The 26,846-nt window shown below is 35.5% G+C and overlaps 1 protein-coding gene across 2 annotated transcripts in view; it reads right to left on the bottom strand.

The window, feature by feature from the left end:
* Positions 1 to 26,846, bottom strand: part of FGD4 (FYVE, RhoGEF and PH domain containing 4) — a 138,938-nt gene that overhangs the window by 10,213 nt on the left and 101,879 nt on the right. For both annotated transcript variants that reach the window (XM_051962799.1, XM_051962798.1), the window contains 5 exons: positions 25,504 to 25,534; positions 25,169 to 25,261; positions 24,648 to 24,773; positions 6,928 to 7,068; positions 4,661 to 4,801 (listed from right to left, as the gene is read on the bottom strand). In XM_051962799.1, the coding sequence (XP_051818759.1) occupies positions 4,661 to 4,801; positions 6,928 to 7,068; positions 24,648 to 24,773; positions 25,169 to 25,261; positions 25,504 to 25,534 (532 nt within the window). The remainder of the gene's footprint in view (positions 1 to 4,660; positions 4,802 to 6,927; positions 7,069 to 24,647; positions 24,774 to 25,168; positions 25,262 to 25,503; positions 25,535 to 26,846) is intronic.

Genomic DNA, 26,846 nt, shown 5'->3' with positions numbered 1-26,846 from the left:
TTTTAACTCTTCTCTTAGGGGGTCTCACAACCCAAATCTGAAAGCAGGTACCACGTGAGAACTTCTGATGGCTTTCATGTTTGGCTTTGGATTTGGAACTCTCCTTTGAAAGAGAGAAAAACCTGTAGAGAGAGACCTAAGGTAATAAAATGAAAGCCATCTTTTCTCCCACTTCTCTTTTCCTCTTTCTAAAATTGGTATCAGAATATAAAGGGAAAAAACTGGGAAAAGGCTTCCAGGAGTAATTAAGTCTGTCAGGATTAAATCTGCATGTAAAAGCTGAAAATAGATGCTCTGTGTTCTATTTTAAAAGTTAGCAAGCTTGTGAGAGGTAAGAATTCAGTTTCTGTATTGCTGGCTTGGAAAAATATCAGGCTAAAGAGAAAGGTAAGTGAGAAAGTTTAAGCATGAAAGAATGAGAAGAGCATAGACTGAAGAAAGATTAGCAAGTTTAGGAACTTTTAGAGGAAAAGCAATACACTACTACTTTAAAAACTCCTGCAAGCAAGGAGCCTATAAACTTTGTTATCACAACTCAGGCTTGTGGAAGCAAGCCAGATAGCATCTAGAGGTAAAAATACATATGATGCTAAAATTAATTCTTTCTTGGCTTACAAAAGAGAAGGGGATTGTATGAATTGGGAAAACAACTAAAAGGTAATTTTGTTTGTGTAATGGGCTGAAGCTGAGCAGATGCACTGAGGTCCAGTTCGAGCACTTATGGCTAATTACCAATTGGACAATACTCTCTTAATATATGCTTAGAGAAAGAATGACCCCGCCTACTCTTTGTGCAAGTTTGAGGTGTTGTATAGGAGATTGGGTGGAAGATTTGGTGAGTGGAGTGTGAGAGCCAGAGGCACTGCTGGCCGGATTTGTGTGGCAATTGCTCTCACGTCATATTGCCATTCCCCTTCACCTTCACAAAGAATAAAGATCAAGGACTTTTGCTTATTCTATAGATAGGAAAATGAAGAAGACTGAGTCGGGCAACATCCAAGATGGAGATGCCTACATGGGAACAGAACTTGTGCTCCTTGCAATGGTGGCTATTTTATTTACCCAGATGTGTAAAGGGAAGTGGAGAAATGTATTGGATATATTTTCCTTTTCCTCCTATATGGATAATATAAATGTTGCACAGCACTACCACAAGCTTTCCTTAGGGCTAATTACGATGGTGATTGTGAAATTGTAAAAAAAATTGTCTCAATTTTATGTCAGGAGACACTGATTATCAATGGAATGTTACTTGTATAAATTGTATACTAATTTAATGTATTGTCATAAATGCCACATATGTCTTAATTGTAGAACAACCTCCCTGCATAATGTTTCCCATCTTTGGTTTCAATCAGCAGGAGAACAATCATTACACATAATTGCTGAAACAATAGACTGATGAAAAAGATTTATAGGCCTACTGATAACTGGAATTATTGTCCTTGCTTCCTTTATTTATTTATTTATTTATTTTTTGATGAGGCAATTGGGGTTAAGTGACTTGCTCAGGGTCACACAGCTAGAAAATGTTAAGTGTCTGAGCTCACATTTGAACTCAAGTCCTTCTGATTTTAGGGCTGGTGGTCTATCAACTAAACCACCTATCTGCCCATTTATTTAATAATTTCAATCACTGCTTCTGCTATGGCATTGCAATCTGAAATCCAGACAGCCACATTTGCTGATGAGCTAGCCAGAGATGTTGCTCTAACATTCCAGACATAAGAAAATACTGATAAAGATTTTTATAACAAATTAAATTTGCTAGAGTCATCAGTACTATTTTTAGGAGATGAGCTGTAAATACTGAAAACAAGACTATCAATGACATGTGATTATTGACATTCATTTATCTGTTACAACTTTATTTTTTTTATAATATATATAATGTATATTACATATATGCTTTAATATTATATAATACTGCTGATCCTGAAATATTATGGGAAAAGATACCTGCACAACTTAGGAGCTTGGCATACTTCAATGTTACTTTAGATATGAACACTATCACTTCTGTTATCAAAAATGCCCCCATGCCTGGAATTGATCCAGAAGGAGTGTCACACTGAATAACTGATGTTTTTCAAAAACTTAATCCTTTTAAAAATGGATTTCTTACACTCTTTAATGCTATATTATGATATTGATTTTTATTTTAATTTGCTTTTGTTTTTCTTGTTTTCTTAGAACAATGATTCTACTGTTGAAATCAATCATGATTGACCTGCATGAATCTTGAGTAAAAAAACATGATTTTTTAATCGTGACCGAAGCAAGGCAAAAAGTAGCTTGGAGGACTTTAGGGGACTTAGCAAAGCCAGTTTCCCAAAAGCTGATAAATCTGAGTGTATTTTTGAGACAGGATGTTTCAAAAACCTTGACTAATAGAACAAGGAAATGTCATACCCTTGGTTATACAAGCTTGAATATGAGCTCTCTGAGAGCAGGGATCATCTTTTTTTGCTTTCCCATCCACTGAAAAGGCAAGACATATAAACCCTTTTAAATATATGAAGTCATACAAAAACTATTTTTACACTAACCCTGTTATGGGGAGGGGAAAATAAGAAACATTTTATTTTACTTCATTTTTCAGAAGGGAATTAAACAACTATTACTATATAAATATGTATATAAATATGTCTGTCCTTTCTATTTTTTAAAATAGTTTTCAACATGTACCTTTGCCCAAAACTTTGTGTCCCAAATTTTTCTCCCTTTCTCCCCCCTGCTTCCTCTCTGAGATAGCTAGCAATCCTATATAGGTTAGACATATACAATTCTTCAAACATATTTCTATGTAAAAGGGGAAAAAATGAGAAAAAAAACAAGTAAAAAAACAAAAAAAGGTGAAACCACTATGCTTTGAATCACAGTCAGTCTCCATAGTTCTATTTCTGGATGCAGATGGCACTATAAAACAATTTTTTAGCTTTAAAAAAACCCCCAACAAAACTTCATTATTGCTTCATTTCTTCTAGGAATTCTAATTTATTTTGGGATCAACCTATGTTTTTCTTAAAAGCTTTCCTTGTAGGTGTTTTAGATATATTCTGTTAGGAGCTCCTTGTTTATCTTTTGTTGTTTACTCATTCTTCCAGTTTCTTTACTTATGTTGAGACTATGTATTAAATTCAGGGTCAGTGAATTTTGGCAGGATTGTCATGGCTTTAAATGATCTTGGCCTTTTTTATCTGGGAGCCAATCACTATGTTCTCTGGATACTGAGAGTACAGTATTCTTTAAAAAATTTTTTTTTATTATTAAAGCTTTTTATTTTCAAAAGATATGCATGGATAACTTTTGAACATTAACTTTGTAAAACCTTGTGTTCCAATTTTACTCCCCCATTCCTCCACCTTCTCCCCTAAATAGCAAGTAATCCAATATATGTTAAATATGGTAAAAATTATATGTCAAATCAAATATTTGCATACATATTTACATAATTATCTTGCTTGAGTGAAGACTCTTGAAGGATAATAGAAGTTGTTTGAGGTGTGTGCCCTATGTTGTCAGATCAAGAGTATATGATTGCTTCCTTCCTAGGCTTTCTGGGACAAGCTTGTCCATTAACAAACTCTTGTTCCTCCAATAAATAGTAGTTTGCCTCAGACTTAGCAGACTCAGAGTGATTATCTAATCACTTGTTTGCCTTGTCACTGTTCTGGACCCTGGAAGAATTTGTGATCAGCTGTGGGAGACTTTTTTTGGCATAAATGAAAGGTAAAATTTAAAAACTTATTTTTGCTCCATTGCTGTTTATTGTCTAGAGCCCAGGAACTTGAATCCTTGATTGGCCTCTTTTGGAGAACCTTATTACTTGCTGTTCTAGGCAGGAGATTCTTAATTTGTATGCAATTGGTTCTGAATGACATTGCCCCTCTTTATATTTGGTTGCTCTAGGAATTCAAACATTGATCTTGGGCCCACATTTGTTTGACAGTTTCTGAACTGAAAAGATATCCTACTATAGTCTCTTGTTATGGAATGTTGTGGGATGAGCTGGGTTGTACCACTTCCTGCTCTTCTACTATTTTGGTTGGGTTTTTTTTTTCATTAAAGCATTTTAAGAGTCAATACAAATTTACCTGTAAATTTTTAAATACAAGGAAGTACCTTCACACCTTCCAAATCTGATACGTTTTTGTTTTTATTGGAAGTAACTTACACATGTATGAATTGTAACTTTCCATGGTAAGTCAACATACACCTTCTCAATGGCTGTTATTCAATGATGTTAAGCTAGATTTATTTAGATGTCCTTTCCCTCAAAATGTCATGTTTACTTTAAAAATAATTGTTCATTTATTTACATTTAGATACATTTATTTTCACATCTAAAGGGACAATAATTATTCTCCTTAATGATCCCTTTGATAAATTTCTTTGATGGCCTTCTTCTAATCTCAAATTCAACACAATCTTTGTCAAGCTCGTTAAGTAGAAAAAGAAGGGAGGAAATTAGAAAAATCATATTCATATAGGAAAGGAATATATCTGTAAGAGAAATAAAAAGGAACCAAACATTTTAGAATAAGAAAACTTAAGTTGCTGAATTCTCTATTTAACAGAGAAGGGATGCTAGAGTACCTCCTTTGTTCTTGCAATCCCTGAACAGTATGCTCAATAGAAGGCATTTATTATGATGTACCTGTGGAGCACCATACATGTAGAGTACAAGAGCTTCTTGTTTAGGGATCACACACCAAGCTTTTTGCCAGGGCTTAGACTTTTCCATATACTGAAGAAAACTGCAAATGACACTGTTTCCAGATACCTCTGCTGATTCAATCTGTGAATACGTACCAAAGAGAAATAGAGAAATATAGAGAAATGTTGTCCTTTAAATACAGAGAAACTATGCCAGATAGAGAAATAACTTGCAAGTTATTATTTTAAAACATCTCTATACCTATGCTTGAATGAACAGAATTTTTCTCAACACCCAAATAAGCATCAATAAGGCATGGACCTGCACCTAGATTGGAAGGGACTTTTTCTACTTTAATAGGTCTATTAAAGTGTTGCCTGAGCCTCAGAGAAGTTAAGAAACTTGCTCATAGTTACACAAGTGGGCATCACTTTTAGAATTTTAACTCAGGTCTTCCTGACTCTAGGATAGCACTCTATTTACAAAACAGAGTTAATGGAAAGGGAAAGCATTTTTAGTACTACAAAGATTTCATCTTTCCTACATATAAGATCTGTAGTCAAATATCACTATAGTGTTATATAGTGTAGTTATATAAAGCAATATTCACAAAGATCATACAATATGACCAGGTGGATTTTATACCAGGACTATGAAGCTGGTTCAATATTAATACAACTAGAAGCATGATTGGCTATGTCAATTAAAAAAATCTTATGATTATGCCAACAGGTGCAGAAAAAGCTTTTGACAAAATACAACACCCCCAGAAAGCATAAGAAGAAACTGAGCCTTTCTTAAACAAAGTAGTATCTATCTACTACTATCTATCTAAAAATACAAGCACTGAAGCCTTCTCAGTATGATCAGAATAGCAAGGATCACATAAAAGGTAATATAAATTAGGGGAGCATGGAAAAATATAGCTATCTGATCTATGGATAAGGGGAAAGTTTATGACTCCATGGTTGATAATGCTATCAACATTATTATTCAAAATCATACTAGAAATGCTAGCCACAGCAATAAGACACACAAAAAAAAAAAAGAAAAAGAAAAAGAAAAAATAGGTAAAAAAAAAAAAAAAAGCTATCTTTTGTAGAGAATAGGTAAAGAAGAAAGAAAGCTATCCTTTGTAGAGAATAGGTAAAGAAGAAAGAAAGCTATCCTTTGTAGAGAAAGATAAAGAATAAATTAATAATCAACAAATTTAGCAGAACTGTAAGATATAAAATCAACATTTCTGTACATATTACCAAAAAAACCCAGCAGCAAGAGTTATAAAAAGAGAAATTCCATTTAAAGTAATTGTATATTATTTGGGAGTTTACCTATTAAGAAAAACCAAGGGATTATACAAACACAAATTCTTTTTGAAGAAATATTAATTGCTTGTAGGTAAGGCAAGCTAGAATAATAAAAATGACAATTAAGGGTAGTTAGATGGCAGAGTGGATAGAGTGTCAGGGGAATCTGCATTTAAATCTGGCCTCATACTTACATTTACTAGCAGCAGTCTGACCATGGGCAAGTCACTTAACCTCAATTATCTCACTCTTCTCCCCCACCCCCACTCTTTTTCCCTTCCTCTCCTCCTCTTTTCCCTTCTCTTCCCCTCCTCCCAACAGAAAAAAGATAATTCAACCTAAGTTCATTTACTCATTCAGTAAAATCTTAGAGCAGACCCAATGGATATACCATCATTTCTTTTTCCCAAAGTAAAAGGAATAGAACTAAGGGAACAATGGTACACAGTGACAGCAATACTGTAACTTGATCAATTGTGAAAGAATTAATCTTAATCTATCATAAAAAATGCTATCCACTTCCAGAGAGAACTAGTAAACCCAGAATGCAAATTGATGCATACCTTTGAACTTTATTTTTTTAAGGGTCATTTTCTTCTGCAATATGGCTAATATTTAAGTAAGAAAAAGGTTACTATTTTAGCTATACTTTTGTTAATGGATATGACTGAAAAATAAAAAAGGAAACAAGCACTTTATCTGTGCCAGGAACTGTGCTAAGAATTTGACAAATATTATCTCATTTGATCTTCTCAAGAGTCAATCCTGTGAAGTATTATTTTAATCTCAATTTATAGTTGAGGAAACTGAGGCAGATAGAAGACATGCCCAGGGTCATTACTTGTTAAATGTCTTAGGCCGCATTTGAACTCATGTCTTCTTGAATCCAGATCCCTTACTACTTGTCATTAAAAAGTTTAAACAATATATAAGGATGAGACTCCCATTTTCTCATCATACCTCTAAGATTCCTTTCCTTTTCTTTTCTTCACTGTCTGTGCATCCAGTTATTATTTGATAGCAGTCTTTACAAACTTTGTTCCATTTACCACCATCATATTCAAGTTGAGCTTTATAGTCAGAACATTTCCAACAAACCACCTTAAAGATAAAGAAAGAAAGGAATAGCAATCAACACTCACCATATTCACAGATTTTTCCATTATAGCTAATAGTTAAGAAAAATGTAACTCTTACAAACTACTGATTGAAAAAGCAATTAATTTATCAATTCAGAAATAACTTGTATTCATATTGTCAAAGATTAGGTTTTTAAATGACATATCCTAATTTTCTTTTTGTTTTTAACATTCTTTAAAATTGTTTTTACTTTTTAACATTTACTTTTATAAGATTTTGATTTCTATTTTTTCTCCCATTATCCTTTGCCTCCCCCCAAGATAGCAAGCAATATTTCATTTTTATTATATCGACTTGGTCTACCCATGAACAATTTACTTTTTTCAACTATTTAGATCTGACTTTGTGTGAAAAGTGCTTTGTAACTGTGCTTATATAGTTCATTGGACCTAATTTTTTCCTGAAAGTTCACCTAACTTAAATAGAGATAAATGAGTATATTTCTTTTTTTTTTTTTAATATTTGCTAATGAGTTTATTGGATTTCTAAATGTAATCAAGCAATTTCTATTCCTTTGCAGAAAAAAAAAGGCATCTGATATTTGCATAGTCTCTTCTTATAGAACATTTGAAAAAAAAAACATGTAAGTGATAAAGATAATTGAAAGAAGAGGCAGAGAGAAAATTACATTTGGACACAATTGAATAATGCAAAATTTAAGAATACTGAAAACACATGCTTAGAACAGTCTTATTCTCCTATTGTCAGAGGAAACCATGCACTATTCTGGATCTGTCAGAAACTTTGCTGAAATACACAAGTGTCATTAGTTGAAAGCAGAATCAAAAATGGAAATCTATGGCCTAGGACAAGCGTTCTTAACTTTTTTTGTGTGTCAAAGACCCTTTTGGCAATCTGGTATAGATATTCCCAGAAATCTCCTATTTTAGAAATTCATAATTAAAGGAAATGGTAAATTTTAGTTAGAGGTTAGTGAAAATAGAGATGTATTTTTTTTCCCCATCCAAATTCACAGAAGTCTATTCAAAGATCCCAGGTTAAGAACTCTTGTTCTAGGAACTCTGTGGTTTTATCAACAATACACAATTGAGTCAATGATTACAGAATAGATTGATTTATAAAACAATAGATGGTTTGCCTCCAACCAGTTAGCAGAAAAGTTGACCATGTTCTATAGCACTCAATTGGCCGAGACAAATCCAACCCTAACTCTCTTTTCTCCCCATTCCTTGGGCCATCCTGTGTTGGAATCTTTACAAACTGTTAAGTCAATAGAGACAATAATTATCTAATTTAGCATGGTTCAGTATGATTGATCTAATCTTATAAGGAGATGTTATGGGCCAGAAGAAACAAGGTACTAAGTAGAACTAATTGATACAATGCTTGTATTCATACCAGTACTCATTGGAGTTCACAAGTATGGGAGATTCACAAAGTAAACTTTGTAACTTTGTGAACTCACACCTCCCTTAGGTGTGCCTCCAGAAGGAGGAGTCAACCTTTGAGAAATCATATATAAAGAAGCTCTTAGCTTCAGGTTAGTGAGTTACTTCGGGTTAGAGAGCCAGAAGCCCTCACTCTGAGGCAAGAGAGATCCATTCCATTTTCCACTTGGCTGGCTGGGCTGAAGGACAAACCTTTGGATTTGGAGACATTCGGAGGAAGCTCTTGGAACCAAGCAGAGAGATAGGTCTCTAAGCTAACTGGGCTATATTAGAGGCAATAAAAGATCTGAACTTTTATCACCTGGCTGTGTTTTGAGGTGATTATTACTTTCGACTGATACTAAGACTACCTCCAGAAAACCTCCCCTAGAAACCTGCTTTCTCCCAGAGAGAACTATTATTTTAAAGAAGAAAAACACCAGCATTTTGGCACTGGAACAGGGACTGACAGACCCCCGCAATGGATTTCAGTGGAAAAGCTCTGATCCTGATCCAGTGGAAAAGACTCTTCAACCCAGAAATTAGGGTGAGTACAACAAAGAAATTTTGTTAAAAGAGTTAAAGTAGAATTTCAGCTAAGATGGGACAGATATTTAGAAAACAGCCTTCTGTTTCTGTTCAAGGAAAATGTTCAGAGACCATTGCTAGACTTATAAAAAAATCAAGGTTTAATTATAACCTGGGAGCATATCGTTGATCTTTTAAAAATTGTACAGCACACATCTCTTTGGTTCTCTACAGATAAGCATTGGATCCAAATGAGTGGAAGTTAGTGAGCGAACAACTAGGTGAATTCTACAATTCTCATCCAAACTCAATTTCTAAAAATATACTTTATACATACAATTAAATACAATTGACTACAAGAAATCATTTAAGTGTTAGAATGAAGAAAAAGAAGAAACAGTAGGAAGGAGAAGTGCCAACTAAACTAGGTGAAAAGAATGGAGTTAATTACAATTCTGAGTGTGACACTTCACAGCAGGAAGAATTAGATCATTCCACATCTCATGACCTTCCCCCCTCAATTAACCCTTCATGGGTGGAGGAAGAAGAGGGAGGGAGAGAGGCAGAAACACAATCAGCATTTCCTGTGAAGCAGAATATGACAAGATTAGAAAAGGCATTAATTAAGGCAAAAAATAAAGGAGAAGATGTATATCCTGTGTTTGAAAAGCTTGACTCTTCAGGTCAAAAAGAGAGAAAATACACTCCTTTTAATTTGGAAAAAATTAAAGATTTGAAAAAGGGTTGCACTCTTTATGGGACTACATCCTCTTATGTTAAGATGTTACTAGATAATTTGTCTTATGAAATCCTAACCCCAAATAACTGGAAATCCACAGCTAGAACATGTCTAGAACAGGGACAAAATTTGTTGTGGCTTTCGGAGTTTCATGAATTATGTAGTATTCAAGTCCAATGCAATAGGCAAACAGGAGCTATTGGACAAATAGCTTTTGACCAACTAGCTGGTGAATGTCAGTATGCAGAGAGTTCAGAACAGATTTATTATCCCATAACAGTGTATGAGCAAATTTCTAAGGCTGAAATAAAAGCTTGGAATTCTCTCCCTGGACAGAAAGATGGAAATAAAGCTTTTACAAAAATAGAGCAAGGTCCCAATGAAACTTTTGCAGATTTTGTGGAACGTTTGCAAACAGCTGTAATAAGAACCATTGAAGACAATACAGCAACAGAAATAATGACTAGACATATGGCTAAGGAAAATGCTAATAAGGTTTGCAAAAGAATTATATGGGGGCTAGACAAAGATGCTCCTTTAGAGGAGATCATAAGACGCTATGCCACAGTGGGCACAAATGCTTATTATGCCCAAACTATGATGAACATGGGAAGACAAGGCCCTTCTTGGCAAGGGACTTCTAGAGAAACTCATAGATGTTTTCAGTGTGGAAAAGTTGGACATTTGAGAGCTCATTGTAGATATGGAAATAGAATGAGAAGACAGGGTGAGAGAATAAAACCCAAAACTCCATGTCCAAAATGCAACCGAGGCTTTCACTGGGCCTCTGAATGTAGATTGACCCAGAGAAATGAGAGGCAGGGCGTAGGCCCAAGGTATCAATCAAAAGATAGGTGGAGCATGATAGCAGCTGAGGTTATACCCAGAGAGACTTTAGAAATTCAGGACTCTGATGTCATCAACCAACAGAAAAGCAATCAGGATTACAGTTGGGGAGAATACAGGTTTTTTAACTCAGAAGAGCAGTGTCAATGCGAGCAGCTCCACTATGTTTAGATAATTTCCAGATGATGAGGAGAAATCCCAAAAGTGGTAAATAAAAGGGTTAACTGCTTGTATTTCCACAGGCGAAGAAGGAATCAGATGGGTGCCAATGAGCTGTATTCGTCTTGTCCATCAAAGAGAAACAGGAAAAGAGAAAAACCTCAAAACAAAGGAGAAGATTTAAGAAACATCTGACACTGAAAGAGTATGGGTGACAATGAGACTGTTAAAAGAACTTTCAGTTCCTGAAAAACCAGCAACAATCATTGGATTCCCTGAGATGAAGCAGAAAAAGAGAAAAACTTCAAAACAAAGGAGATTTAAGAAACATCTGACACTGAAAGAGCATGGCTGACAATGAGACTGAGACTGTTAAAAGAACTTTTAAAAATCTTCAGGAATCATTGGATTTCCTAACGCAAGATGAGACTGTTTTAGTTTTTGAAAAACTAGCAAGAATCATTGGATTCCTTGAGATGAAAAACTGTTGATGAGACTATTGCAGTACTTCAGAGCTTACAGGAACTATTGGATTCCTGGCACATGAACTAATGGACAATGGATTCCTTTTGGACTATTTCTAGGACTTATGAACATGTGTAAATTCTCAGGTTGATTCATGTTATTTGTTACATTATTACAAACCTGTGTTATATTATTATGTGCTTATGTAAATTATGTGTAACGCCTCCCATATTGATGGATTATGTATACCATGTACATCTGTTTCAAATTCTGGCCCATACTGATGGATTTATGTGTGCCTCTTTCAAGTGAGCCCCTTCAAAAATCCGCTAATCTGATTTGACGTCCTATTTCCTTTGGTGTTTTCATCTCCCTTCCTAAGATATCAGGGAGAGCGTGACCACCTTCTTTTTATGGTGTTTTCACTCCTTTTTTGAGCAGTCAGGGAAGGCGTGATCACCTTTTTGGGGTTCTCACCTCCTTGAGAAGTCAGGGAGGTCATGACCACCTTATGTTCCAAAACAAAAGAAAGCGGGAGATATTGGAATCTTTACAAACTGTTAAGTCATTAGAATTGATAGAGACAATAATTATCTAATTTAGCATGGTTCAGTATGATTGATCTAATCCTATAAAGAGATGTTATGGGCCAGAAGAAACAAGGTACTAAGTAGAACTAATGGATACAATGCTTGTGTTCATACTAGTACTCATTGGAGTTCACAAGTATGGGAGATTCACAAAGTAAATTTTGTAACTTTGTGAATTCACACCTCCCTTAGGTATGACTCCAGAAGGAGGAGTCAACCTTTGGGAAATCATATATAAAGAGGCTCTTAGCTTCGGGTTAGTGAGTTACTTCAGGTTAGTGAGTTACTTCGGGTTAGAGAGCCAGAAGCCCTCTCTCTGAGGCAAGAGAGATCCATTCCATTTTCCACTTGGCTGGCTGGGCTGAAGGACAAACCTTTGGATTTGGAGACATTCGGAGGAAGCTCTTGGAACCAAGCAGAGAGATAGGTCTCTAAGCTAACCGGGCTATATTGGAGGCAATAAAAGATCTGAACTTTTATCACCTAGCTGTGTTTTGAGGTGATTATTACTTTCGACTGATACTAAGACTACCTCCAGAAAACCTCCCCTAGAAACCTGCTTTCTCCCAGAGAGAACTATTATTTTAAAGAAGAAAAACACCAGCAATCCTGTAAGAAGCCACCTATATATCTTAGAAGGAAAGAATCTGTTTTTATCAGGAGCAACCAAGACATATTCAACATGTATAGGACTGCTTGCCATCTGAGGGAGGGAGTGAAGGGAGAGAGGGGAAAAGTCGGAACAGAAGTGAGTGCAAGGGATAACGTTGTAAAAAAAAATTACCCAGGCAGGAATTCTGTCAATAAAAAGTTATGATAAAAATTAAAAAAAAAGAAAAAAGAAAAAAAAAAAGAGCAACCAAAATGACTTTTAGACATAGTTCGAGATATTAGAAGCTCATTGTGTGCATGACCCACCCCTAACTTCCCACTCAAGGTCACCCCGAAATATTCTATAAGGAATAAATTTGTATATTTCAAGTGTTTACTGTAAGTAATGTTGAGAAGGAGAAAAATGATCACAAAATCCTATTACTTCAGTAATGGATTTTGTTGTTCATACTTCATCTTCAAAAAGACTGATGACAATATAGGGTGATGTCTTGACTTGCACATGAATTGGATTCAAATGAGGTAGAGTTGCACAAAATCACCAGCCTCACTAAATCTTCCAGAGTCATCAAAGTTTAGTGGCAAGACAAATGTCAAGATGATTTGCAAAGCCCAAGAATGTAATAAATGACTTTAGTATCTTTGATATCTAACCAAGCTCTAAGCACTCACAGTGCTTGTTTTAGTTGCCCTTTTAGCTATTGGAACAAATTGTTTTTATCTGCACATTCTCCTAGGGAAATCTTTATATCCAAGGAGGAAGACATCCCCTAACTCACTGAGAGATTTGAGGCCATCTTCCAAGACAGTTTTGTTGACAAAGCTAAGATTTTGGTGAAAAGTGGACACCAAAGATGGATGAACAACTCCGAAAAAGCCTCCATACGCCTTCATACCCCATATACTCAGGAACAGAAGCATGTTTCTCAAAAGGAAGTTTCTAACTAATACTATCAGAAAGGAACGATGGCTATTGTGATAGGGCCAACATTTTCCTAACAAAATTTCCCCTGCTTTCCTTAACAGCTTCTTGGTTTGGTGGTAATAAAAACTCTTAATCATTTAGAGTCTGGGCCTTTCAGACTTCGTAGGCACCTAAGACCTCAGTAATCCCCAAACCCTGAGTAAATAATTTTTAGGTGGAGACAAGTCACAATTGTCCCATGGTGTCTGTGTTGCATATTCTTCTTGTATTAAAGTCTGCCTCCTTTGTAATGTTAAGTGACAAATTTAACATTTTATAAGAGGTTTTTGAGAAATGTCATTCTAATATTTAAGCAACCTCAACTAAAGCTTGAAATATAGACAGAAAACTGGAAATAAATGTTCCAGGGAGAGGATAGAAGAAAGATTTGACAGGTTGATAGAATCAAGGAAATGCTGGGAGGAGGAGAAGACAGAAACAATAGGGGGAAGAAAGGAAAAGGGAAAAAAACTGAACCAAGAAGTAGACAAGTAAACCTCAAATTTGTAAATTTGTAGCATTGTAAATTATGTGAATTCTTAAAAACCTAGAAAAGGTGTCAAATTTCTACCTTATTTTTTCTCCTACTTTCTGGCAAATAGAATGATAATTGTACTAAATGATTTTAATAATTCTTCATAAGCTAGGGATCATGAAAAGGGAGAAGGGTTACCTTTCTCTTGACCCTAAGTCTGGGCAAACAGGTCTCAACATTCCAGTATTTTTGCCAAGAAAACTCCAAATAGGGTTACAACAAGTTGGACATGAATAAAAATGACTGAACAACAACATCTCAACACTGGGTCCAGTGGAAGGGTTGAGGTCTATATGTAAAGAAAATGAGAAATATATCTGCTATTACCAGAGTACTTTAGTGGAAAAGGTATTGTACATGGATTCAGGAAAGATCTGGCCCATATTGATGGATTTATGTGTGCCTGTTTCAAGTGAGCCCCTATGAAATGGGGACAACAGTATTTCCTGGAATGCCTACTTCACAGGTGAGTATAAAATGAGACAATTTGTATAAAGTACTTTGCAAAAACTGAATATGCTCCATACATTTCAGCTATTGTTTCAGACTAGAGGTTGTAGCTTATTTCAGGCTATCCTATGGCTCAGTCACCTGAAATTTTGATTCTTTGGAGACTATCATGTTTTTATAAATCTTAATTTACGAAATTAATTTAAGAAACAGGTTTTTTATTCAAGAAGTAGGCTGATATTGTTGAAAGTACTACCTAATTTCCACAAAGCAAAGTCCTATTCGTTGATTATCTGCAGTGTCTGTTACCTAACTGCATATCATATTAACATGGAAACAGATAATAGATTTTCTTTACCCAGCTGGTTTTTCGTCTTTAGATTACTGAGTCAAATTGGAGTGGCTATATAGTATTCCAGGCTTTGTTACAATTAATAGAATGCCATCAACAAACAAAAATGTGTGGAGGAATATCTCATAGTCACGAAGAATTCCATTTCTCATTACATACATATCTCTTTCAAATACTTTTATTAAATTTTAGCTGATGCTAGTAATCAGATAAATTATTTTCTGGATAATTTAATCTTTTTATTAATACTGCTAGCATTTTAATAATTTGATCATCTACACCTAAAACCAATGATAAGAGGATTATTTTTAAAAGTTCTGTGAAATATTGCATATTCTTAACAAATGGATGAAAGACACCTTGATAGATAGCCTTTAAGATTAAAATTTGTTCTACTGATTAGAGAGAAAATGCATCCAGAAAAAGAATTAAAGAAACTGAATATAAATCAACACATGCTATGTTCACTTCTTTTTTCTGATTTTTCTCTACCAACACAATTCATAAAGCAATGTTATATTAAAAATAAACTTACTATAATAAAAAAAGTATTTTACTGAAAAGAAACTTTTTTTTTAATAATAAGGATAAGGGGTTTTGATCCCATCTCAATTAATTTAACCATAAAAGGGTTGGATAGCTATTCTGGATAGCTGTACTGTATACAAATTCAATTCTTAATCAATTGGGAAGGAGTGATATTCTTTGATCACTGGAAATATCTGAGTCTGTGGGATGTAAAGGGCAGGAACTCCTTATGATTGATTTAATCCTACAATAAGGTGTTAACTCAGTGGAATTGATAAGGCAATGGCTATCTAGTTTAGCATGTGAATTCTTTAGTTTAGTATGCTTGATTTAATCCTAAAACAAGGTGTTAATTCAGTAGAATTAAGATAATGATTCTCTAGCACTTAGTATGGTTCTACAAGTTGACAGCCTATTCTATAAGACTTATACTTACAATGATGTACTTATAATAGAGTATATAATAGCTAAGAGATCTGGGAGGGAAAGCAGACTTCAAGATAGATAGGTTCTGGTGGCTCTCCTATCTCCTGCACTTTGAGAGAAAAGACTTGACCAGTCTCTGCTGGCTCTTCTGCATTTCTCCACTGAAACCAAGATCCATTCTGAGGGCCTCCAGAAAGCTAGTCTGGCCCGAGGTGAAGACAGACTGTGAAGGAGATAATAAAGACTTTGAACTTTATCTCGTGGTGATTAACTGCTGAAATGAAGACTGGTCCCAAGACCATCAGAAAGGTAACCTGAACATTACATTTTGATGCCCAAACATGGACTAAGGATCTACATCCCTGACCCAGAAATAGGGTAAGTACAAAAATAGATAAGCAGGAAACTTTGTTAAGGGCTAAACTAGTGTTTCACCTGAAATGGGGAAAATGCTTAGAAAAGAACCTTCCTCACCCCAAGGGAAGTGTGCAGAGTACATACTTAAGCTAATAAGAAACCAAAGTTTGATTGTAATTTGGAAGCAGATCATTGAATTTATCTACTTGGTTTTCTAAGGAAGAAGAATTAGAGCCAGACAAGTGGAAACTAATAGGAGAACAACTAATAGAATATTACAATGATAATAGTTTTGATTCAATTCCTAAAGAAACATTCTATACGTATAACTTAATACAATTGGGTTTAAGGAATTACATAAGTATTAGACTAAGGAAAAAGAAGAAAGAGCAAGAGGGAGAAGGGTACTGATAAAACAGCTGAAAAGAATGAAGAATTAGAGAAAAAAGGAGTTAAGTATAGTGCTGATAAAATTAAGGAATGTGGTGCTTCACAGCAGGTGCTATTAGGGCATTCCTCATTCCCTGATGACCCATCTTCATGGGTGGTAGGAGCAGGAGGAAGGGGAGGGCCAATGACATAATCAGCACCACCCACGAAGCAGCTTTGTAATCACCTCCTATGACAAGATTACAAAAGACTTAACTAGTGTTAAAATTTAAAAAAAGGACAGGATATATCTGATTTAAGAATAGAAGCATACCCTATTATTCAAGTTTGACTCTTCAGGTCAGGAAAGGAGAAGATATACTCCTTTAGATCTGGGAATTATCAAAGATCTGAAAAAGAGTTGCACTCTTACTGGGGCTACAACATCTTATGTTAAGATGGTATTAGAGAATTTGGCTTATGAAATTTTAATCCTGATAATTGGAAATCTATAGCAAGGACATGTTTAGAACCTGGACAAAACTTGTTGTGGCTTTCAGAGTATAGTGAACTATATAGAATACAAGACCAATGAAATAAGCAAACTGGAGTTAATATACCAATTATTTTTAATCAACTAGCAGGTATAGGTCATTATGCAAACACTTTAGGACAGATTAATTACCCTTTGATAGCATATGAGCAAATTGCTGCTGCTGCTGCTATCAAAGCACAGGGCACCCTCCCAAGAAAACAAGATAAAGGGGACGCCTTCGCGAAAATAGAACAAAGTCCAAATGAACCCTTTGCTGATTTTGTGGGATGTCTGCATACAGTTGTCATACAAACTATTGGTGAAAATGAAGCAACAGAAATTATGACAAGGAAACTTGCTAGAGAAAATGCTAATGAGGTTTATAGAAGAATTGTATGAGGACTGCACAAAGATGCTTCTTCAGAGGAGATCATAAGACACTGTGCCACATTGGGCACAAATGCCTTTTATACCCAGGCTATGATGCAGAACATGGGAAGATGGGGTCCCTCTTGGCAAGGGACTTCCAGAGAGACTCAGCAATGCTTTCAATGTGGTTAAGTGGGGCATCTGAAAGTTCAATGTTGGCATGGAGATAGAGTGAAAAGACAGGGTGAGAGAACAAGGCCCAAAACCCTATGTCCAAAATGCACCAGAGGTCTCCATTGGGAGACCTATCAGAATGTAGATTGACCCAGAGAAATGGGAAGCAGGGCCCAGCTCCAGAGCCCAAGTGGACATCAGAATGTAGAATAAATAAGGGAAATGAGAGGCAGGGCCCAGCTCCAGAACCCCAGGCAAAAAACAGGTGGGGCATTATGGCAACCAAGGTTACACCCAGAGTCTTTAGAAGTTCAATATTAATACATGATCAATCAGCCAAAAAGCAATCTGATGGAAGGGATTACATGATCTATCAGCCAAGAAGCAATTAGATGGGAAAAAGGGATTGCAATTAGGGAAAATAGAGTTTATGCAGCTGGGACTACAAAGATATCCCCTGGAGAGGTGAACTCTGTCCTTGTCTGGCCTATGAATCCTTTGCCACCAGGTATAGTAGGCTTGACCATTTCACCTCCTGAGAGTGCTTACAAAACAGTGTTCATCCATACACTGATGTGTGAAACTGGGGAATATGTAGCTAATATCCCAGTCACTAATACAGGTAGACAATGTGTGACCTTATCAACCAGGAGAAGTAGTAGCATCAGGTTTACTGAAACACAGTTCTGATGGGCAATCTGGTGATATTTATCTAGATTTTGACTCCCAGCAGCAGAATCCATGAATATTCTGGACTGCAGCTGTTACAACTGACTGGCCTGTGTTCACTATCTATATAAATGACATACCATTGGAAAGGTGGGTACAGATCGTACAGTCATTAAAGGTTCCAGCTGGCCCAATCACTGGCCAAAGATTAAGACAGATACCTATATGTCTGGCATAAGAGGATCAATAACAGCTGAAGTTAGTGCTGCCCCTATAAGATAGACACTTGAAGGTGAAACAGGAGTTTTTACTCCTTTTGTAATTGAAAAAATCCCCGTCAATCTATAAGGAAGTGACATTTTATAGCAGTTAGGCTTACAATTGAGTACTTTGGCTTTTTAAGCAGGGCTGCTGTTGAAGGCCTGCCTGCACTCTCACCTGTTCCTACTCAATGGAAAACTGATACACCAGTATGGATAGAACAGTGGTCCTTAACAAGTGATAAAATTCAGGCCTTATTATAGTATAAGAGCAACTTGACTAAGTTGCTTACAACCTGCTCTAAGTCCTTGGAATTCCCCTGTATTTGTTGTAAAAAAGAAATCTGGAAAATAGAGAATGGTAACTGATTTAAGAAAAGTGAATGAACTATGGGAACTCTTCAGCCTGGACTTCCATCTTCTTCTCTGTTGCCTAGAGAATGGCCTCTTTGGGTTATAGACATCAAGGATTGTTTCTATTCTATCCCTCTAGATAAGGAAGATATGAAAAGATTTGCCTTTTCAGTGCCCAGTGTTAATTTAGCTGAGTCTTATAAAAGATATGAATGAACAGTTTTGACACAGGGAATGAAAAACAGCCCCACTATGTGTGAAATGTATGTTGCTGCTGCTCTTACTCCAGTAAGAAAAGCATTTGCAAAAGTTATATTATTACATGATAGCTTGGGGTACACACCACCCAAATGTTAGAAGCATGTCTACAAAAGACCATAGGAAACACTAAGGAACTACAAATTACATATAGCTCCAAAAAAAAAAAAACAAAAAAAATGCTCCTTTTCAATATTTAGGATGTGAAATATATCCTAAGGTGCTTACAGTACAAAAACTTTCCTTAAGAACAGAAAAGCTAAACACCTTCAATAACTTTCAGAAACTGATAGGAGATATCCAATGGATGCATCCAGTGTTAGGCTTGACTATCAATTCCAACGATTATATGACATTTTAAGGGGAGACAGTGCTTTAAACTCACCACGCCAGCTTACAAAAAATGCTCAAGAAGCTCTGAGAGAAGGTGAATTGGCTTTATCTAACGTGGTTGAAAATTACTCAAAAACCCTTGGAAATGTCAGTTTTTGCTACAAAAGAGGCACCCGCAGCAGTCTTTCATCAAGAAGATAGTGTGATAGAGTGGGTGAACCTCCCAGCACAACCAGAACAAAGCTTTACTCCTTACGCAGTGCTTATGGCTAGAATTTTATTAAAGGCTATTAAATGAGCAGTACAATTATCTGGGATAATATCTGACAAGATATATACTTTTTATACTAATGCACAAATTAACGTATACTGTGAGACCATCCCAGAGTGGCAAATTTTATTGGCCACAGCTCCAAATTTTACACATGGGTCCCTATTAAAGATAACCCGACTATTACATAATTGGCGATGGATTCTTGAAGAAAAGGTTTCTTCCTCTTAAAGGACCAATTATCTTTATAGATGCATCCAAACATAACATTTGTGCTGTATACTCTCATGAGTTAACTATAAAGAGAGTAGTGAGAACTCCTTTTCAGTCCACTCAGCAGAAGGAATTGTATTCAATCATGCTAGCTTTTACCTATTATTCAGGAGATGTAAATATATTATCTGATTCAGCCTATTCAGGAGGTGTGGTACAAAGAATTGCTACAGCCCAAATAAAATTTATAGCTTCTTTATTCCTTCTTTAAGGAACTTCAAGAGCAAGTGAAAAAGCATCCAGGTAACATTTATATCTTGTATGTAAACTCACATAGTGGACTTCCAGGTCCTATATTTGGTGGAAATTCAAAGGCAGATAGTCTTTTAACCATGTTAGCCAATACTCTCTCCCAAGAATCTTATTCTAAATATCATCAGGAGCTTTACATTTACAATTTGAGATAATAAAAGAGGAAGCTAGGTGTAAGAGTCCCTCTACTTACCAAGAGGGTCTCAACTGGACTTCTACCTTTTCCCCAGTCTTCAGACGTATCTGACACAGCTCTTTCTATAGCTGTGTTCTCTCCCCAAAAAGCACCCGGGACACCAGATGTTGCTAAGTACAGCAAGCGTTTATTAAGCACCCTACATCTTCTCTAATGGCATTGTGGCTTCTTGCAGTTACATTCCTTCTTATATACCATCTCATTACATCATTTCATACCCAGCTTTCTTTATCTTTACCCCATCACAGTACAGGCTACTTAATAACAAAATCATTAGTCTTGGGGTAAACAACTTTTCACCACTGCCTTCCTGTTTTCCTCCTCTGCATACCTAATTCCCCCTCCTCAGATTATTTCCTGCTATACAGCTCCTTTTGCCACGTATACCTAAAATCATCTAACAGCTAGGAGCATAGTAAAAGTCTGTACAGCTTGCCTTCTTTTCCAAGTTCCTATGCTCCTTCCAGGGAAGAACCCTCGTGGTTTGAGACCCAATGAAATATGGCAAAGGGATGTGACCCATCTTTTATCCATGTTGTAGTAGAGACATCTTTTCAGGATTTGCTTTTGCAATACCTGCAGCAAGACACAGCCTGAGTGGTCACTGAATTCCTTATACAATCTTTTGCATTTATGGGTGTGCCACAAGCAATAAAAACAGATAATGAACCTGCATATACTTTTAAACATTTTACACACTTTTGTGTACAGTATCAGATTCTACACACCACTGGCATACCTTTTAATCCTCAAGGACAGGCAATACTAGAGAGGAGAAACAGAGACATCAAGACACTCCTCCAAAAACAAAAGAATGGGGGAGCTACAGGTAACCCTAGAGAACTTCTAAATTTAGCTTTCTATACCATTAATTTTTAAACTTTTAATAAAGATACATTGGCTCCAGCAGACAGGTTTTATAACCCACCGGAAGGGCAGTGTCCTGTGTGAGCAGCTCAGCTCCATTATCTTTAGATAATTGCCAGATGATGTGGAGAGATCCAGAAAGTGGTGAATGGAAGGGACCCGATAGGTTAACTGCTTGGGGAAGAGGGTTTGCTTGTATCTCTAAAGATGGAAAAAGAATCAGCTGGGTGTCAATGAACCGTAATTGCCTTGTCCATCAGAGAGAGACAGAAAAAAGAGAAAAACCTTTAAACAAAGGAGAAAACTCAAGAAACATCAGGTGGTTCCATCTCTGACATATGCCCCTGAAAAAGCATAACTGTTAACCCAATGTGTATGGCAACTGACTCATGAACATCAAAAACTGTTGATAAAACTGTTGCAGAACTTCAAAACCCTTAGGAATCATTGGATTCCCTGTGACATGATAACACTAAAACTCCTGCAGGAATCATTGGATTCCCTAACACATGAAGTAATGGACAAAAGATTGGTTTTGGACTATTTCTAGGACTTATGGACATGTATAATTCTCATGTTGATTCATGTTGTTTGTTACATCAATACTAGCCTGTGTTATATTACTATGTGCTTGTGCAATACCTCCTATGTTGATGGATTTATTTACATCTGTTTCAAGTAAGCCACTTCAGAAACCCGCTAATAAATCCCGGAAAGGTGTCTACTACAACATGGATAAAAGATGGGTCACACCTATTTCCCTTTGGTGTTTTCATCTCCTTTCCTGAGATATCATGGAGAGCATAATCACCTCCTTTTTTGGTGTTTTCACACCCCCCTCTCTGAGAAGTCAGGGAGGGCATGATCACCTCCTTTTTGGGGTTCTCACCTCCCTCAGAAGTCAGGTAAAGTGTGACAATCTATGTTCTAAAATAAAAGGAAGTGGGAGATGTAAAGAACAGGAAGTCAGTATGATTGATTAAATCCTATAACAAGGTGTTAACTCAGTGGAATTGATAAGATAATGGTTATCTAGTTTAGCATGTTAGTTCTCTAGTTAAATATGATTGATTTAATCTTACAAAAAATAATGGTTCCCTAGTGATATAATGATTGGTTTATACTCAGTATACTGTAATGATGTAATTGTAATAGAGTATATAAACTGGAACAGGCTCTGCCAGAGACAGACTTCAAGATATAGATACTGTCCTTGTGCCTCTCCTGCTTCTTGCACTTTGACAGAGAAAACTTGAGCAGCCTCCTGGTGGCTCTCCTGCCTTTTGCACTTTTCCACTGAAACCAAAACTCATTCTGGAGGGCCTCCAGAAAGCAAGCCAGGCCCCAGGTGGAGGAGACAGACTGTGAAGGAGATAATAAAGACTTTGGACTTTATTCCTGACTATTCTCATGGTGATTTAAGTGCTAAAAGAAAGGTTAGTCTCAAGACCTCCAGAAAGCTAACCAGAATATTAAAGGGGGAAGGGAATCAGATATATCTCTCAGCAAGGCAGATCAACATTTGGCATTTCAGCAGCAGTGAATCTGATAGTGGTCAAGAGAATTGTTCTTGGGGAGGAGGGATAGATTTTCTATCCTTTTGACAACCTCCACTGACCACATAACAGCCTTGTGAATTTCAAAAGGTCAGAAGACTTGAAAGTCTCCACTGGCATTAGTAATAGTTCTAAGTTTACTTAAGCTTTAAGAGCTCTCTAAGCCAGATTATATTCTCTTCCAGGAAACTTTTTTAAGCAAAGAGAAAATGTGGCCACAGTTTGTGTTACCTAGTTTATGTAACAAGGGTCCTTGCTAAGTAAAAATCCTTCTAAAATAATTAACCTTGACATGACAGATGGAGGACCATAAATGTCAGTATCAGAATCTCCCTAATGCTTCAAGGTTAACCAAAGAATACTGAGGGAGAAACAGCTAGCTTCTCTGCAAATCCCCAGACTGTCATTATGAGAAACTGACAGAAAATTAGTTTCCAGAGAGAAAGCAATATTATAATTAACAGTGAGTTTAAATCTGACCTTAGTAGCTGTGTGACCCTGGGCAAGTCACTTAACCTCAATTGTTTGTTATTGCTGCTATTGTTTTTCAGTTTCCTCATCTATAAAATGAACCAAAAATTAAATGGCAAAGAACTCCTGCATCTTTGTCAAAAAAAATCCTAATTAGGGTCTTCCCTGGTATTGGAAGGGAAGGTAAATGTGTTCCCTATGTTGAAATTTATTTATAGAAATCTAATTTAACTGAACTGAATTTTAAAATTTTACTCTCTAGTCACTCTTAAGGAAAGAAGTGGGGATATGTTTAGAAGAGAAAGCTATACTGAATTTTTTTTGGGGGGGAAATCAGACCAATTAGGCAACCTCATGAAACCTGGAAACTATATCTATAGGTATAGTTCTGAACACTTCTTTCTAATTTGGAAAAAAATGGCTTTATGATCTTAAGAAAAGGTGTTGCCTCCAAAACAAAGAAAAAAACCCTAAATAGTTTATTTTTAAGAGAAAGCAATATTTCATTTCATAAGAAGATTTTGATTTGCCTAAACACTGGGAGTGCTTTAGCAGAATTGCCAAGAAAATCAGAAGCAAAGTCACCTTGGAGAAATTAGAATAGACCATGCATTTGCAATTTCTTAATTGAAAAACTAAATTAGAAACCTCCCAGTATTTAAACACAAATTCCAAATTGCTTTTAAAAAGACAGGTTCAACAAAGAAAAAAATAAATGGAAGCAGAGAAGCATTATTATATTAACATTATATTAAAAGAAAGTGAAATATTTGCATATAATAAAGGTTTGTTAAATTTATGATTGTGTATGCACAATTAGCAAAAGAAATATTATTCCAAAAAATTGTGTATTCAATAATAGCATATATGCTTCAAAAAACAAAAAGAAAAGGAATTCTTCCAGAATAAAGTTTTGATAACCTTTTCAGAGTTTCTCTCAGCACAATTATAATCACAAAAAACATTTGTTTTCAAGTTTTTCAAGGGAAAAAAGTTCTCTTATCAATGATAAATATATCATTATATATTACATGATCTATTACAAATAGAAGCAGGTCCTGACTAAAGGATTGGTTTAACATCTCCAGGATTTAAAATAATCAGGCCTTATAAAAAACAAAAATGATCTCTTAAAGTTACATCTAGCTCTCTAAGTCAATTATATCATACAGCCAGTGTCTGTTAATATGGCTGTCAATTATTTAATATCTTGTTTGTCCTTTTTTTGGAAGAGAACTAATGACCCAGAAAGGCGATGTCTTGATTTGCAAGTATATTGGATTTACATAAGGCAAGGATGTACAAGGTCACCAGCCTCACTGGCAAGATACAGATGTGGACAACTAGAAATGGCCAGTTTTAAGATGATCATCAGGTAACAAACTGGTACTTACATGTCCACATGCTCGGCAATGATGCCTTCTCCTTGTCAGTGCATTAAAAGATTCTTTGCATTTCATACACATTGTTACTTCATTGTCCCGAATCCATCTGGGGGCCCTTTTCCCAAGCTCAGCGGTCTAAAAAGCCAAGGGACCCAATTGTGCAATATTTTAGTAAAAACCTCCCAAAGAAGAGTTTCATTAGCAACACTACTACACCGTTAACACCACAGTTCCGAAAAGAGATTATGATAAATACATCAGCTAAAAAATAAATGAAAAGGTCACCAACTATACATATACTATTGTATAATGCATTATATTAATATTAACTATAAAAAGATATTCTAATTAATAAGCCTGTTTTAACATTGTATGGGAAAAGAATTTGCCAACAGACAAACAACAATACCCTCTTTCCACCTTTTGTAATTCCAATGCTCTAGGAACCCAAAGGAAATATATGAAGCTAGCCCTTAGCAATAATCATTTGAAGTAACAAAACCCCAAAAATAATCATGTGAAAAACTTACAGAAACCTCCAAATGCATGTCATTATCTTTTGCTATAGCATTTCTGAAGGTTTCATGCCTTTGATGGAAAGCTTCAATAGTATTTTGAAGTGCCTAAAAATGTAAAAAATTCAAAATGTACATTAAAGAATATTATGCAAAGCTGATGAAAACACAATAACAAAGGTATAATCTCAGTAATCCTCTCACCCTCCATTAAATGAACTATTTTCAATGGACATCACATATAGAATAGTGTTTTATATACATACATACACACACACACACACACACACACACACACACACGTGGAAAATATGGAAAAGTCAAAATGAAGAAAGAAATGATGTTTTTACCTTGATCCATTCTTCTTTGTCTTGCTCAGAACTAAAAAATAAATTGGCAATGTTTAAAATAAATTCAGAAAATATAAATGAGCAACAATCGATGATAAATGCAATTAAGCTTACTGGGATACTTCAATCCTATTTCATAATTTCCAGAAAATTTAGTGATGCCTGGCAAAGAGTCATAATAAAAATTTAACATCTTGATTAAACAAGAAAAAATTTTAAAAAACAAAACTTCTTAGGAATGTTCTGGGAATAAGAAGAAGAGTACTGTACAGTGAATTTATGTCTGGCATCTTCTATTGCATTATTATAAAATGAAATTGCCATCAAATAATTTCCCTTTGATGATCTATATACATGGTGTCATAACAGAAACCTCAAGAGGTAGTGTAGTAAAATAGGGAAGGCACTTGATTTGGAGTGGGAGGACCTGGTTGAAATCTTAGTTATAATTTCCTACCTGGGCAATTCATTCAACAGATTTTCTCTGTTATCAATTATCTGTCCATAAAGGCAGAACCTTTAAATCTATGAACCCATGATCCATATGCTTATTCAATACTGAGAATTATAAAGTACCTACTGGTCAATTAACTCAAGAGCATTCATTTTTTTTTTTTTAAATCCTCAAAGAAAACATAAAGCAAACCACAGTTTATTTACACGAGCATCTTAAGGAGCTCTTAGCAACATTTCCCTTTGTTGGAATAAGTAACCATATTCAGTTGCTAAGTTACATGTCATGTTACATGTCAAGACTAATATAAGCAGATGAAAAGGTTTGCTATTTTTAAGTGGTTCCAGAAAGATGATAATAAATTAGATTATTCAAACACATAATAATAATCACTAAATGCTTTTTAAATCTATCCTGAATTTGTGTCAGTTCAGATCTATCTTACTCTAATTGCTAAAATACCAGAAAATTCCTACAATTGAAGTATATTATAAGTTATTTCAAGTCTGCTCTGGTTAAGGCAAAAATATCCATTTCTTTAAAAGCCATTCCACAACTTATTTTATGACTCTAAAAATGTTTAAAACTTTTTTCTTATCATCTCAAGTACTTCTTATTCCATATAAATACCAAAAGAAAAAAAAGAATTCACCAAAAAGTTGATACTCAAATAAAAACTCATAAACCTATATTTAAACAAATAGTTGAATAAGGAAGATTTATTTCTCTGTTTCCTAAATTAGAAAATATAACAAAAGGAGCCAACTGAGAGAGTCCTATTTGGAAGCCCTACTAAATGAAGTAAGATATAATTCTACACTCAGAATTGTAGAGTAAAACCTCACTTTTTTCTTCCAGGCAGGACAGGACATTACTCTTTTAGACCCCA

Source organism: Antechinus flavipes, chromosome 5 (assembly GCF_016432865.1).
Source record: "Antechinus flavipes isolate AdamAnt ecotype Samford, QLD, Australia chromosome 5, AdamAnt_v2, whole genome shotgun sequence".
NCBI classification, from domain to species: Eukaryota; Metazoa; Chordata; class Mammalia; order Dasyuromorphia; family Dasyuridae; genus Antechinus; species Antechinus flavipes.
The sequence above is the reverse complement of the archived record's forward strand: the minus strand, read 5'-3'. Positions and strand labels throughout refer to the sequence as shown.